General features: G+C 32.7%; 1 protein-coding gene across 1 annotated transcript; it reads right to left on the bottom strand.

Moving 5' to 3' along the window:
• Window positions 1-1,437: 1,437 nt before the first annotated feature.
• On the bottom strand, window positions 1,438-2,653 carry bic (bicaudal). Its single transcript, XM_089709709.1, has one exon. It carries the CDS (start codon window positions 2,484-2,486, stop codon window positions 1,944-1,946), a length of 543 nt encoding a protein of 180 aa, XP_089565835.1. The 5' UTR covers window positions 2,487-2,653; the 3' UTR covers window positions 1,438-1,943.
• Between the last annotated feature and the right edge of the window lie 13,436 nt (window positions 2,654-16,089).

Raw genomic sequence — 16,089 nt, 5'->3', positions numbered from 1 at the left:
ACTTTGTAAGGAAACTTCGCTAATCAGCTGACAGATTTCCATACAAAGTCCAAATTTTTTTCTATATAATATAAATAGATATTATAATTATATATAATAATTATATAATAAGATATAATATAAACTACCTAATCACTAAACTACCTATCTGTCCGATTTATTCCAGATATTGATGCATGCCAAAAAGGAGGACTAGGCCTACTGGGGATACCTCTTTAAAAAAAACGCACCTAAGGTTCTTACCTCACAGGTGGTGTGGAAAAAGAACCAATACAATACAACAGTGAATATATATATATATATACTAGCGGTTCGCCCCGGCTTCGCCCGTGGTACATATTTCGCAATAAAAGGTTGTGCCAAATTTCATCAAAATCGGCCCAGTAGTTTATGCGTGAAAACCATACATACATACATACATACATACATACAAACCTTTCCTCTTTATAATATTAGTATAGATTTAAAAATTGCGGGACGTAGCGTTTGCGGCGGTACCGGCCAGCCGCCCGGCTATATATTTTATACCCGTGCGAAGCCGGAGCGGGCCGCTATGTTTTTATATACAACGTTCATAATTTTTCTGTAGTGTATTTACTATTTAGTATCAGCATTGCACCCGTGCGAAGCCGGGGCGGGTCGCTAGTTAAGTTAATAAATAACAAAATCTTTTCAAATCTGTCTTTTTCTTCATAAACCTATCTTACAAAAAAATACCCAAACATTTATAGATATTTTGCCAGTTTTTCGGATAAAAAGTTTTTGTAATAGTTGGCAACATTGACGTAAGGATTCGCCATCTCGTTCGGGTATACGCCGATGTGATCTCTAGTACATTCTCCCTCTACGGCTTGACGGAGGTGACAGGCGACGTCACGTCCGTTACCACAGAACACATATTACTGTCCGTTACAATCACAGATATATAAACGTGGTTACAATAAAGTAATCTAGAACTTTATGGTCATAAGTTTGTAATTTTGAAGATTCAGATGGTTCATTGTCGAATCAATCGATTTTTCGCTAGCTCTAATCTTTTGAAACGCGTTGTATGTAGGCAAGTGTGAAGTGACCTTTTTAGGTCAAGATCACACTCGAGTTTTACTTTTGTTTTATTGAATGACATTTTTAAATGCAGCTGTATGGATGGATGAATTTGCCTGTTTTCTTATTTGAAAAAAGTAATATGTAAACATTTTGTATGTGAAATAGGTGTAAGTATACCTATTGTAATAAATTTGGAACTTTTTATGTAATAAATAGAAACAATTATTTAACACAGAAATACAGATATAATATTGAATTGATTGAAACACAAATTGTGCATAGTAGAATATTTTTCTTATTTTTAACAAGTATTACATAGACACTTCTACAAATAAGAAAATTTATAATGTAAATATATTCTTATAATATTCAAAGAAATAAAACACATAATTCAGGATTAAAGTTTATGTCACATACACACATAACAAAAACTCCAATCGTTTTCCACATTTTACAATTTTTATCATTTATACAATATTGGCTCTGTAAACTAAAGAGCTTGATTCTAAGTTGAAAGCAAGACCAGATTTAACATTTAAACTTTTATCATATTATGATGTACGCATACATCTCTATAGTGATTTAAAATAAATCTTTATATGTACTTCATATTGCCAATATTAACAGTTTTTACAACACTTATTCATATATGAAATGAGATTTGACTTTGTAACTGAAACATAGTGCAAGGCAAAGCTTAAACGGGTTGGCTGGAGGCTTCCAAAGACATGAGTTCAACCGTCCACAAGGCACCGTCACCGTCGAAAAATACAAATTGAGGTTAATTCAAACGTTTATTAACATAACATAAATTTGAGACACACCTCATAGGCTTTGGAAACCCTAGCATTCATTCACTTCATCTGGTGAGCAATTAAGAACTAATGTCAGTGGATTTAATCGGTCTTCTTGTCTGCAGCTTTGGTTTCTGACTCTGGCTTTTTTTCTTCCTTCTTTTCGTCCTCCTTCTTGTCTTTCTCCTCAGAAACTACTTCCTTAGCTTCTTGTTTCGAAGCCTCGTCAAAATTACCGACTAGGTTAGGTACTTCGTCATCCTCATCAATGGGTTTAGGGGCGGCCACACTCGATGCTATCCTCTTTAGACGGTTGAGCCCGTCGGGGCCGAGCTGACTCAAGATACCGGGCAGCATCTCAGCAATTTGCTTGTTTTCTCCATGGCCAGTGATGGCGAATGTGTTCGCCGCGAGTGATGCCTGCGCTTTAGGGTTATTGAAATGAATCACAGTGTCGTCATCTTTTATCATGTTAACCTCCTCGATACCTGGGATGGTGTTTACGGACAGTTTCTTCAATGATGATTGTAATTTTTTGTCATCTGTAGCGGCAGTCGCATGGACAACCTTCTTCTTACGCCTTGGAGTCCCCTTACCGCCTATGCGGACTTGTGACTGCAGTTTCTTTAGCTTTTCGGTGTTCATTTTGATATTTTAACCACGTGTGACGTGTAAATAGAAGCGCGGCGCACTTTTTATTATGTTTATATTCAAATTCTATACGCGAACACTTAAGTTTTCCATGTAACTTGATCGTACGCACGTGTTTTGAACACCGGTTAGTTACAAAGGGAAAATGGTGGATTTGCGACTAGTTATTTCTGATTTCCGTCATTTTTTTCAGTTGGCAGCACTGCGAAAATGTACGTTCCAGTATTTTCAATAAAATTTTATTTTATAAAATATTAAAAGATTAAGATTATTAAAGTAAATATATTGTTATTATATAAATATATTTTCAAACTATATATTACAAATAATATGAAATATTTTTTTGCAATAAATGAAACGTAATTAGTCAGTCTTCACCTTGACGAACTAGATGGCGCTTTATTATATAAGAGTAGCGCCATCTGTTGGGGATTTGCTCCTTTAGTTTCTACAATTTACCAATAGATGTCTACATCAACACCGCATTAGATAAAATATTTAAAGTCGTACATGGTCGTACATGAGCGTTTTCAAAAAAAAGTGTACCATGACTGAATTTATGGATAAATTTTAAATGTTGCATTTTTAATGAAATTTTGATTTAGAAATTTTAAATATAGGTACATCATAGTAAGAGAAATTGTATTTAATTGCTTGCAGATTAATTTGTTTTACGAGAAATCATCAAAATAAATTGGGACTGTGAAAAAAAGTGTCAGTTTTGCGACAGTCATTAATGCTCATGTAACTATTAACTACGAAGGAAGACGCAAAATATTTTGATTGTGTTACGAAGATTATAACATACATTATTTAAAAAATAGAAAATTGAAGTCGACAAATTAATAAAATTCCTATTAAACTAGCTTTAAGTTCTGTTTTGCCACAGCTGATGCCAAAGTAGCCGTTACTTTTACGATACTTAATACATTTTGATTAAAATCGGCAAAGTGATTATTTTATTTCGGAACAGCAAAACCATTTTAAATATTGAAATCAAATTATTTGTGTCCCTTATAATAAAAAAATGTAAAAACTAAAATTTTTCTTGTCACAAAACGGGGGACTGTCGCAAAACCGATAGACCATTTTTTATAAGGCTAGGTTTATATTGAATCCAATTTACATGGTTAAAATAAAACCGAGAAAAACGTTTACAAAAATTTTATTTTAGTATCATAAAAAAATACATCAACACACAGTTTGACACAGTATCAATTTTAGGGTAAAACTCAGAAGAAATACATACACTACACCTTTTAACTTTCCATACATGCATCACATATGTATTCAGGGTATACGTGGGTCAATCAATTTTTAAAGGTCCCGATCATAATTTTCTCGTATTTTTTTTTTTACTTAATTTTCAGCATTTTACTATTTCATTTAGAAGATAATTCTTCGTAGATTAAGATTATATAAGCAGCAGTGATGTTGATTAAATACATTTGTGGATTTACCTTCACGAACCGATCTATTCACGGGAAATAATGTCCTTTGGACAACTTACACAATAGTACTTTTTTAAATGTTAAATTCCCTTAAGAATTAAAACAAATTCTTCTAATATTAAATAATAAATAATATTTTGATATTTGTTCTATTTACACCCAAAATACGAAATATTTTTATTAAAATTGAAACGAATGATGTCTTTTGAACAACCAAATAATGTTTCATATATAAAAAAGTTTCAGTAAAGCGGAAATAGTGATATTTTTTACAAAAAAACTATTAAGGCGAGGTTGTTACGTATCGCATTATTGATTTTACTTAATTAAAATGAACTGATTCTCGATATAACTGAATGAATGAAGTATAATGTGATTTTCATATGGGGACATCTTAGTTGTAGTAGTAGCGTCTTGATTTTTGAAATGTTAAAATTACAATTAAACTAGACATAAAATCGCGTAATAAAAATGTGTTCCCGAAACAGCCGAGTAATAAACAAAACATGAACTATTTAACTGTTAAAGTATAAGTTTTATATAATTATTTTCCTAGGTACAACCAAATTGTCCATGGTACAACCACTTTGGTTGGCCCAGTGACTGGTTGTCCGCGGGACATTTTTAACGTTTTGAGCCGCCAAGCAAATACTATTGTTATTTTATATATTAATCTCAGCTCACACTAAATTATAGACGAAAGCGCATCTCGTGTAGTATAATTGATAACAATGCATCAAGTACTTATGCTTTAATCACAGTTGTCTGACGGACTGACAATAAAGCCACCCCACACTCACCAACATCGCTCGGACGACTGTTGCCGTGATTTTATACAAATCAAAATGGCGTTTGAGCCCGACAGTTAATTGTTGTGTTTAGCTTGTTGTTTAGGAATCTACCGCACCATTTGTGTTTTGTTTCCATAACTAAATTACGGTTGTCTGTGAGACCTGTGCCATGTAGATGATTTATGGGGACAAAAGTAAAATGCCTGAAAATCGTATTATATCCAATAAAAAAAAAATATTTGTATGTTTTTATGTCAATAATCATGAACTGAATCAAGAAGTGTATTTGGTATTTATGGTCGTGATTGTATGTGTTCGTGATGCGAAGTTTGTTTATGCATAGTAGCTTGGGGACAAATGTGATAGTACTGGAAAATTGCATTTAGTCTCTGGACAACCATGAAACTACGCACAAATTAATAAAGCAAGTAAAATATTGTTCACAATAATGTTAGAAAATATTAAGAGGAATATAATTAAAACCAATTTAACTCTTTCTGATTTCATGTTTATTAATTATCGTTCAGGGACATGATGCGTGTACCGTCGGACCATTAAAAGTTGATCGACCCACCTGCTGACCAACGCATTCATTGCAATACCATTTTTTGAAAATTATACATGTCCTTTTTGGTCCCGAGATTAGTGAAACCTAAAAATATGAAAAAATTATAAAAATTATGTAGAATATTACAATGACAATCTAGACTTAGCTTTATGCTGCAGTTTTGCGACTTTTCTTGTCAGCCTATAGGTCACGAAGCAAAATGTTGCAAAACTGACGTGACGTTTTCTTCTCAGTTTTTAGTCAAAATTATATTCTGACGAAAAAATGTGCCTACACTGATTATCAAATGTAAATAACGGTTAATGAATATATTGCTCATCTTCTGAAAGTATTTAAACGATGTTTACTTACCTGTATCAAGTAATAATATGTCTCAAACCAGACAGTAGAAATTTCAACGGCCGTTGCACTCACAAAACACATCTGTTTTACTCGAACTGTATTTGAAAATTAGCTTTTTTAAATTGGCGGACGGTGAAAGTAAACGATAATTTTGCCATTTATAAAATTCAAATAGTAATCTAAAATATCTAAGTTGCATTATTAGCCGTGGTAAACCCGACATGTCCGGTCGGTACCACTTTATAAGATATTTTTGGAAATCAAATTGTTTTTAAACGATTATAAGGTCGTAATTATGAACTACATGCGACGATTCGCAAATAAATGTACTTTTAAACGACACTAAAACTTATGGTACCCTGGTATAAAACTTTTTAGTATCGCTTCTCTAACATCGAAGAACTTGGATGGGGACACGCCAAAAACTGACACTTTAGTTTTAAAAATGATTATTTCAAAAATAGTACGCAATGTTTCCGTGAATTAATTGTTTGCATTTATCAAATTATGATGTATTTAATACTTTTCAAGCATTACAATAATTAGCCAAGTATAAATTTTACTTGTTATTCGACTTGAAACACAGGGGACAGGCCGAAAGTGAGGGGTACACTTTTTTTTGAAAACGCTCACATACTTTAATTTACATAGATAATATGTCGGAATTATTAAATTTGAATCGGATGTAACTTACATCAGTTGCATAAAACTTTAGAGAATAACTAATAACTTTAGAGAATAACAGCTAACTAATAAGCAATGTTAGGTAGGTACCATTGGTAGGTACTAGCATCCAGTTTCCAGTTTCCACCTTCGTGAGAAAATTAAAATTTTCAATGAAAACAAAGAAAAGCATGAAATGTTTTATAAAGATTTTAAAATAAGCTAATAATTCTTTCATTTACAATATCACAAAATTCTTCATAGATTTTTAGATATTTGATGCCATGTTTGATGCAATAATTATGTTCGCAGGCAAAATATATGTAAGTAACTAATTTTCCTTCTACTTACCTATATTGTTTTTTATGAGCCTAGTAGTTTTAAAATATGACATTAAATAAAAAGGTTACAATTTATGATCACACAGTTTTATTTTGATGATTTATTTTCACTTTTTATGTTTGTACATACTAGGTAAGTACCTATAGGTACGGCAATATGCGGAACAGCTGTTTTTTTTATTATTCGCTATTTTTCATGGCCATTTGCAACATTAGAAATTTCGCATAAAGGCTTTCAGGGACATCTAGACTATTTATTTGACCTCAATGTCATAGTCATTCAACCCAGCAAGTAATTTCAAAAGTTTCGTCATAAGAATAAGTAGACCTACCTTCTTATTTATAGGTAAGAGAGTTGGATGGAGTAGATTCGCAATTACCTAATGTATTCGAATCGGATCGGATATAAGTCAGATTATGCATGTCGTCAGAATACTTTGCGCTTGGGTAAAGTTTGGGCAAAAGAAAATAATAAAATTAATAGTTGCCTCAAATGTGACATTTCTTCAGCCTACTACTTTGAACTTCCAGCTCCAATTCGCCATATCCTGTATCACTCTCATATAGACTCCTCAATATCATAATATATAAATGTGTTCCTACGTGACGTGAAAGAACGACATACCTACTTACAAACAAACATACCTACCTACTTAATTTATATTTAATAATAGTATCTAAGGAAGTGAGGATAATAAGGATGCATAGCATTTCATATTATAGGCATATATTATATATATAATGTATAGGTAAGTACATAGTTGATAAATTAATCAATTTTTTTTTGAATTTAGTGTTTGCATCGGAAACTCGTTTGCAAGTAGATTTTAAACTATGCTCTTGTGCAGTCTAGTTTCATTTTCCTTCGGTTATGTTTGGGCTCCTACGCAGCGTAAACCCACAAAATCGAATACAAACATCTAGAATCGATCATAACACAATTATTGATTGAACATAAATCATGAATTATTAACAAAATTCCAAGAAGATACACAGTAATAAAGAAAATATACGTCACTCGGCATCCCATAAATATTTATCTACATTTACTAAATGTACTACAAAATGGCGGGATGTTAAGCTGTCAACACAACATCTTCGCGCCATCAGCGTACAATATGACAGCTATTAATAATTTCCGAACGCGTCGATACATCCCAAACTATTACTGAATGTTTCGCTAAAACGTTTTTGAACGTTGTTCGCGCACTTACTGATTGTGTTGACAGATGTAACATCGTCAACAGAAGTTTGAAATTAAGTTTAATTTTGCTATAAGCTTTTGATATGACTCTACATCTATTCTCTACCATAATATGTGATATTATTATGGTGTTATTTGTAATGTTTTTTCTTCTTAAGGCAGTTGTACTTGAAAGTCACTGCAGAAGAATTCAATACCCATAATTCCTGAGTATTTCGTATGCTAGATTTGTAGGTATGTAGATTTGTAGGACAGGATATTATGACAATTATTTGTCATTTGTCATTTTTTTATTCCTATTTGATTTATTTATTTATTTATTTCTAAAAGGTACCTAATTACAGCTAAACATAAATTAAATAGAACATTATACAATACTATACGCCAATTACAAGGTACACCAATAACAATCAGATACAGTGTGTGAGCAAAAAAGAAAACATAAAAGATACAGTACTAATAATAAACAAATCCTATATTACAATTAAGTATAAAGGTAACATTATGCATGAGTGAGTGAAAGTGAAGTGTATGTGTGTGTGTGTGTGTGTGCATGTGTGTGTGTTGTTAGTGATTTTCATTACAATTTTGGTCAATAAGCTGTAGTATTACTTTTTTAAACTTCGTGCGAGATAATTGAAAGGATAATTGAAAGCCTCGTTAATTCAAATACACATACAGTTAATGAGACAGACATACCGTACTAATTGGCGTATTAGCTATGTGTATTGTGTACCTATGATTTCATTATCATATCACTATCATCACTCCTAATGGCCCTAATGCGCTTAGCAAAATGTTCAACTGATGTTAGCTTAGCTCTCCGTAATTTTTCACTATGTTTTTTTCACACAACTGTACAAACGTGAATAATAAACTAATGCACTTAAATTTAGGCCACGTTACGTGTTTATGAGTTTTTTATAATCATATTTATGTTGATTTGCCATCTGTAAGTAATTTTCAGTTTATTTGAGCAATGATTTGATGTACTGCTAAAACTGTAAACCTCTTACGTTAAGTGCTCTGAACAAATTATTCAAATACGTAAGTAGGTGTTTTAGTGGTTGTTACAAATCATAATGTTTAATTTTGTTACAGGTACCTAGCTAGCTTTATGGAATTACTTTAGTTTTTCATAAATTTTAATTGTATAAGAAATGTATCTTAATACATAATAGTTAATTCCAACATTTAGAATAAGTTATAGTTACTTATTATCTATTAATAAAGTCGAAATGAACAAATAAACAACTTAATTGAAAAACAAAAAAAGTAATACCTAAACACATCCAGCAAATTATGCAGAAAGATTAAAGATAACGTGGCACAATCGAGGTTCATTTTTCTGGAACCAAACAGATAACTTGTATTCATTGAGATATACATATGGAGACGACACCGCCTACATCACTTATGTTCCGCTCAACATACGCCATATGGCGTAACTGCACGCTCATTTTTTATTTGTTTTAAAGTGAAACGCATCAAATATGCCTTCGTGTGTGTTACGATATTGCACAAATAATACAAATAATACGGAAAAGTGCAAAGGAATAACTTTCATCGGTAAGTACCTAACTAGATAATAATTTTTAAAACTTAGCTAGAGCAAAAAAATGGCGCACAGATTTTGTTCGTGGTGTCTCCTCCATACGTAGTAATTTAATTATCTCAATGCTTGTATTGCATCTGTTGTCAAAATAACTTAATAGGAAACAATTAACAAACGTTTCCGAACGAAGTTTTAAAATAGTCCAACAAAAAATGTTCCCGCGCAGCGTGACAATCGTTGACGCTTTTTTTAGAATTTCCCGAGATCTAATTAATCAGAACCGTTTTGGTTTCAGTCTGTCGTTTAAACAATTAGTATGCATCGTTATCATCCTGTCGTGGTGTTAAATAAACAACGTTATAAATACTTATATTTCCATAAAACGACATTTTCAAACAAGGGACTTTTAATGTCCATATTAACTTCTCGAAATGTGACGATAATTTAACTTTAAAAATGTTTTATGAAATTATCCGTATAAATCAAGCAAGAATGAGCTATCATAATTCTAACAAATTAATGTCCACCATTTAAGGTAAGCATGACGCATCGGACAACATAAGACATTTAAGTATCACATTACAAGTTCTTAAATCCTTTCTAATCTCCACTTTTTGCTTTTAAAACGCGTTTAAAGATTAGTGGATGACATAATTTAAAATACACACGTTTCTAAGATTTTAAACTCATTAGTTATCTAAACAGGGTGGATTAAGTGGATTTCTGAACGACCACCCAATCGCGCGCGAACTTTGACAGATGTCAGATTTGGCGGCATTTTAGATATAGATTTTTTTTGGGTAGGTATTATGTTTTTTTTTTGTCTGGTAATATATTCCATATGTATATATTCCATACGTAGTTCCTACGTTATCGTTAATTTTACGCTCTGATTTATATATATTATGACTAGCTTTCCGCCCCGGCTTCGCCCGTGGTTGCATGGTTCGCATGTTTAAACTATCCTATCTCTCAAGTTGGATCGAACTGCACATGGTGTGCGAATTTTATTATAATCGGTTAAGTGGTTTAGGAGTCCATTGAGATTTGAGGACAAACATTGTGACACGAGATTTATATATATTAAGATTAAGATATAGTTCTAGGTAATAGAATTCATAAGCTGCATCATCTGGGATTATTTTTCTGTAGGTAGATATTATGTTTATTGCGATAATATAAAATCGCGTAATTTATTTAGTAAACTTAAAATTTTTACAAACATATTGTCACATTGTAAGGGATTTCGGTTTTCAGCAAGCGGGCTTAACAAAGGGTTTAAAAAATACAACGAAGCATATAGTGTAAGTTTGTATAAATGTAAACGATTTCGCAGCCGATAGATTGTGATTGAATTTTGCTTCGTTTTTCTCTTTTATTTTATTTGAACGGCTGAACAAATAGAACCCCTGTATATTGGATCGCTTTCGGGTTTTATACTGTTACTGTAAATGTATTTTGTTCGATAAATAAATATAAATAAAGTGCTTTTATTTGTCACAGAAATAACTAGTTATATTGAAAATATTGGATGTACCTATAAATAGACTGATAAGTGAAAACACATATTGAAATGTATTCACTGATTTCGAAATAATAAACTTACTATTTTGCTATTTAAGTTTGTTTTCCTATTCAGGTATTTTAATTCCTTAGTTCACTTCTTAGAAAATATTGTCTGTGCAATATAAGACGATAAAAAGATCTTATATTATCTATCTATCTTATGTTTATGTAAATGTTATAGAAATAACATCTTTACCCCATAATTTTAAAGCAACATTATTTCAGTAAACAAAATATCCTTAAACCAACGCCAAATTTTATTGAAAGAGCTTTTTTATTTGTTTCCTTTTTCAAGTGCATTTTCTTTTATGGCCTGCGGTCATATTGAATAGAATTGGCGGCAAAGTTATTCTCTCTATGGCTCTATGGAGATTATCCTTTTGGGGTTGCCATTGCGTTGCGAAATTACATTTTTTATTTTATTTACATTGAACCCTTGCTAAAATATTGTGAAAAACATTTACGGATAATATGTTTAAACGTAATCTGTATTATCATTTATCTCATAGGTGTATGTATAGGTAAGTATATAATAAAATAAATTAAATGATACGAGTAGGTACCTACGTTAGTTACCTATCTCATTATTAGAAAAGGGCTACGTAATAAATAAAATATCTATACTAATATTATAATGCTGAAGAGTTTGTTTGTTTGTTTGTTTGAACGCGCTAATCTCGGGAAGTACTGGTCCGATTTGAAAAATTCTTTCGGTGTTAGATAGCCCATTTATCGAGGAAGGTTATAGGCTATATAATATCATCACGCTACGACCAACAGGAGTGGAGCCACGGGGGTGAAACCGCGCGTAGCAGCTAGTTTTAGAATAAAGTTACTAACTCTTGATTTTCTGTTTATTATGATGTCATAATTAGGTACTATTAATTAGTGTACCTACTTATGATTTTGTTGAATTCATTACCTAGCTTTATCAGATATTTCCACACGAAAAGATCACACTTGAATTCATGGGCGTAGCTAGCCATGGGCACAGGGTGGGGCAAAAAAAAACCGGCCAAGAGCGAGTCGGAGTCGCGCACCGAGGGCTCCGAACAAACCTACTTTTATTATGTTGTAACTCTAAAATGTATGTTTTAGCAATTTTTCCTTTATCTGTGCTATAAGACATTGCTTTTTTTCAAATTTCAAGACTTTGTGTTCACGGGAAGTATAATGTAGGTTTTGATTCCCTTGCGAATGTCGAAATTTGCGATAATTTGCAGCATAAAATGGCTGTATCTTTTGATTGTGTTGGCTTATAAGTTTGATTTTTTCACAGCTTTAAGAGACCGTAGACTTGAGTATTCGATATAAATTTCAGCTTGATAACTCTACGCGTTCCTGAGAAAAAGTGTGTTGACAGACAAACCGACAGGCAGACTTTGTTGTGCGTCTGTCTGTCTGTCTAAAAATACCTTTTTTGACGTGACAACGTCTTATAATTCGATAGAGCCGGCTGCACGCACGAAAAAACATGACTCATGCGGCGTTACCTCGCTCTGAGGCGTTCCATGTAAGGCTTGAAGTGCAAGCGAGAGCGCGGAACGAGCGACAAAGAAGCACAATCGGCCTTAAGACGTTGTCACGTTCAACTATCGTCAGTAAACCGACTTTACAGACAACCAATTTTTTTTTTCAAGAACGCGTGACGGTATCAAGCTGAAATAATAATGAATAAATCAAAACAAACAAAAGATATAGCCGTTTATGTTGCAAATTTCATCCCTATATTATATAGTTTATCTGTCTAATACAATAATATGATTCCTTTTTACCATAAAATATAGGTCTATGTAAATAGAAAAATAAACTATTTTAAATAACTCAGTAAATAAAGCAAAACCTTGCACTTCCGATTTCATGTTTGTTTTAGGTTAATGGTCACTTATTGACCTTAAAAACACAAAATGAAGACAGATCCAGGTGGAGCTTTGCTCGCAATCTTATAGTTTTTGACCGATATCTCAAAAACTATCCACTTAAGGGCAAAAGTTGCTTAGACTTTTTTGTAGAAAGTAAAATTTCGCATATTTTATACCATATAAATTTTTTTGTAAAACTTACTATTTACGGTTTATGGCCTATTTAATGAACCGGTTGATCGTTAAAATATTGGATTAATGAATAAAATGCATGTATGTACATAGTTTTTAGGTCACTTTATTCTCTACAAGTTTTGTTTGAGATTTTTTTTCTAGTGCCCATATTTTTTGAGTTGTTCCACGTATAATGTATAGACCGGGAGATACTGACACAAAATTTCGAGTCATTTGTAACAGGATGGCGGTTCTACAGGGGTCTTAGTACGCAATGACAAAAAGAAAAACGATGGTATGAACACTGGTACCGGCGGCTTAGTCGCGTGGGCGTTAGTCGAACTCGTAGTAAAAATAGCGAAAGTCAAACGATTTGTAACACAAAAATTTTAGAATTTACCGATAGCCCATAAAAAAGAAGTAGGCGGTAGTGTCATGCCATACTTTTCCGGTGTGACTTACAGCCCGCCATACCGACGCAAATGTGTTGATTTAAAAAAAAAACAATTCAACCATTTGTACCAGGCTAACTTTTGCACAGGTAACCATCGTCGTGTAGCCATTTACGAAAATCACCATACCATACTTTTCGGACGATTCCAAATGGTCGCCATACCGCCGAAAATCTGCAAAAATTTTTTTTTTTCGCCGAACGTACCGCAAGTACCGCCTACTTCTTTTTTATGGGCTATCGGTAAATTCTAAAATTTTTGTGTTACAAATCGTTTGACTTCGCTATTTTTCCGACGAGTTCGACTAACGCCCACGCGACTAAGCCGCCGGTACCAGCGTTCACACCATCGTTTTTCTTTTTATCATTGCGTACTAAGACCCCTGTAGAACCGCCATCCTGTTACAAATGACTCGAAATTTTGTGTCAGTATCTCCCGGTCTAGTAGAAATGCCACCGCTCGGCGGGTGTCGTGGCAGGCCAAAAGTTTTTTTACGGATGTAATAAAAACGAAGAAGAAATTTCCAATGCAAGTGGATTTTCACCGTTTCCGAAACGGCAAAATTTTTTATTTTTTTTTTACTAAGTAATAGAAAATTTTTAATATGTAGTTACATTTTTTTTAAATATTTTCCTTAATTTTATTCTTGCATCCGAATATAAAATAACTACTCAATATTATTTAGTTGTACGAAACATGCATATTGCATAGGTACCTTGAAATTTACTATTTATCGCCAAACGTTAAATAACTCAAAAAGCATTAGAAAAAAAGTTTTAAATAAATTAATCTTAATAAATGGATAATGCATATGTATAATATATTAATGCCTATGCATTTCATTGATTAATCCAATATTTAAAGAGTTACTTGCCCAAGATGATTAACCGGCTCATTAAATAGGCCATAAATCGTAAACGGAAAGTTTTACAAAAAGTTTACAAATAAAAATTTTTAAAAATTTTACTACCTACAAAAAATTCCCAATATTTTTTGCCTTAAAATGGATAGTTTCCGAGATATCGACCAAAAACTTTTATGTAAGACTGCGAGCGTAGCTCCACCTGGATCTGTCAGCATTTTGTGCTTTTATGGTCAGTAACTTATCCTAAAACAAAAGTGAAATTGGATGGGAAATTTAGTGCGAATTTGGCTAAATAAAAACAGCTTTGAATGGGGTAACAGTACTACACTACTTTTTCTGGCACCAAAAGTGGTTTAAATCATGTACCTAACATACGCAAGCTTTTTGTTTTGATCGCATTTTTTTTGTGTCGCCTGACAACTTTCGAGTGAGAATTTTTTAACGGATATTAAGTTTTTTAGTCAGTACCTAGATAATTACGTTTTTTAGGTTTGGTTAGGTACCTTGCAGGTCAGAGCCAGGGTGGGGCAAGTGCCCCACCCTGCCCCACCGTGGCTACGCCCATGCTTGAATTTCTACACCAAGTGATAATAAATACAATGACATAATCTTAAACCAATACAATTTTACCGCCACAAATAGATTCGCGGCAAAATAAAGTTTCGCCGTTTTAGGATTTATACGCGGCAGAATTGGTTTTCGCTCAATAAAGCGTGATTGGAAGTGTTCTGTTACATGTTGTTACATGTAACGTATATATCGTAGTGTCGGGTTGCCTGTTGACGTTAAAATTAAATGGAGCGGACCACTGGGAGCAGTAGGAACGAATCAGTTTTTATGTTCATTTTTGACAGACGTTATGGCGGCAATGTTTTGAGGTTATGACGTTTGTTATCTGTCAAATTATTCAAGTGTTTTGTTTGATAGCGTTATATTGTTGTTTTTTTGTATGTAATTAAATTACTTATGAATAAATAGTATGGTTTTTGAACGCCTTTTATTTGATAAATCTACCCCAAAACCTTTTTATAAAAACATTTCTATGCACTTATAAAGAATTCAGGAACTCAGGCTTTTTTTTTTAGTTTATTTATTGACATGACATTATTCACATTCCTGAAATTGCCCTCATTTTATTATCCCCGGATTTAAATAATAAAAAGGCGAATTAGTCCACCCATTCTATATTTTTTTTTATAGATAATGTCAACAAAACGCGAATAAATTAATAAAAAGTATTCCTTCCATATTGCGACACTCACACTACACCAGCTTGTACACGAAGGGTGTTCAACCAATGAAAAGATCGCGATCTAAGTGTGCGTGTGATCTATAGGGTGTGGTTAAGGGTTCAGTTATACGCAATTATAGTTTAATTGTATTATTATGTAATTGTGTTAAGGGTGGCACTTTTGAAATATTTTTTTATAAGCATAGAGATTATTTTTTAATATTTTAATTTGGATAGTATATTCTACATAAACAGTTTATATAGGTACCCCGTATACTACTGGTCACATTCTTTTTTAAAAAAAGTAGAAGTTGTTCAAACATAATAATCTATAAGTATGATAAATTCGGGTTAGGATTTCAGCTACGAAATCGTAAGAAACTTTTACCTACATGAATATTAATGAAAGGTAGGTATCTGAATCTGATAGTTAAAGAGAAGAGTAGGTATGTAGGACTAGGTACAAACCTCTATTAATCTATAGTCTATACTAATATTATAAAGCTGAAGAGTTTGTTTGTTTGAACGCGTT

Source organism: Colias philodice, chromosome 23 (assembly GCF_061535455.1).
Source record: "Colias philodice isolate Cphi_HAF_F1 chromosome 23, ilColPhil1 Martin Lab GWU primary, whole genome shotgun sequence".
In the NCBI taxonomy this organism is placed as follows: domain Eukaryota; kingdom Metazoa; phylum Arthropoda; class Insecta; order Lepidoptera; family Pieridae; genus Colias; species Colias philodice.
This window is presented reverse-complemented; position numbering and strand designations above follow the sequence as displayed.

Bases quoted from the DNA above. Each gene is read 5' to 3' on its own strand.
- bic (XM_089709709.1), bottom strand. From the start codon at position 2,486: ATGAACACCGAAAAGCTAAAGAAACTGCAGTCACAAGTCCGCATAGGC.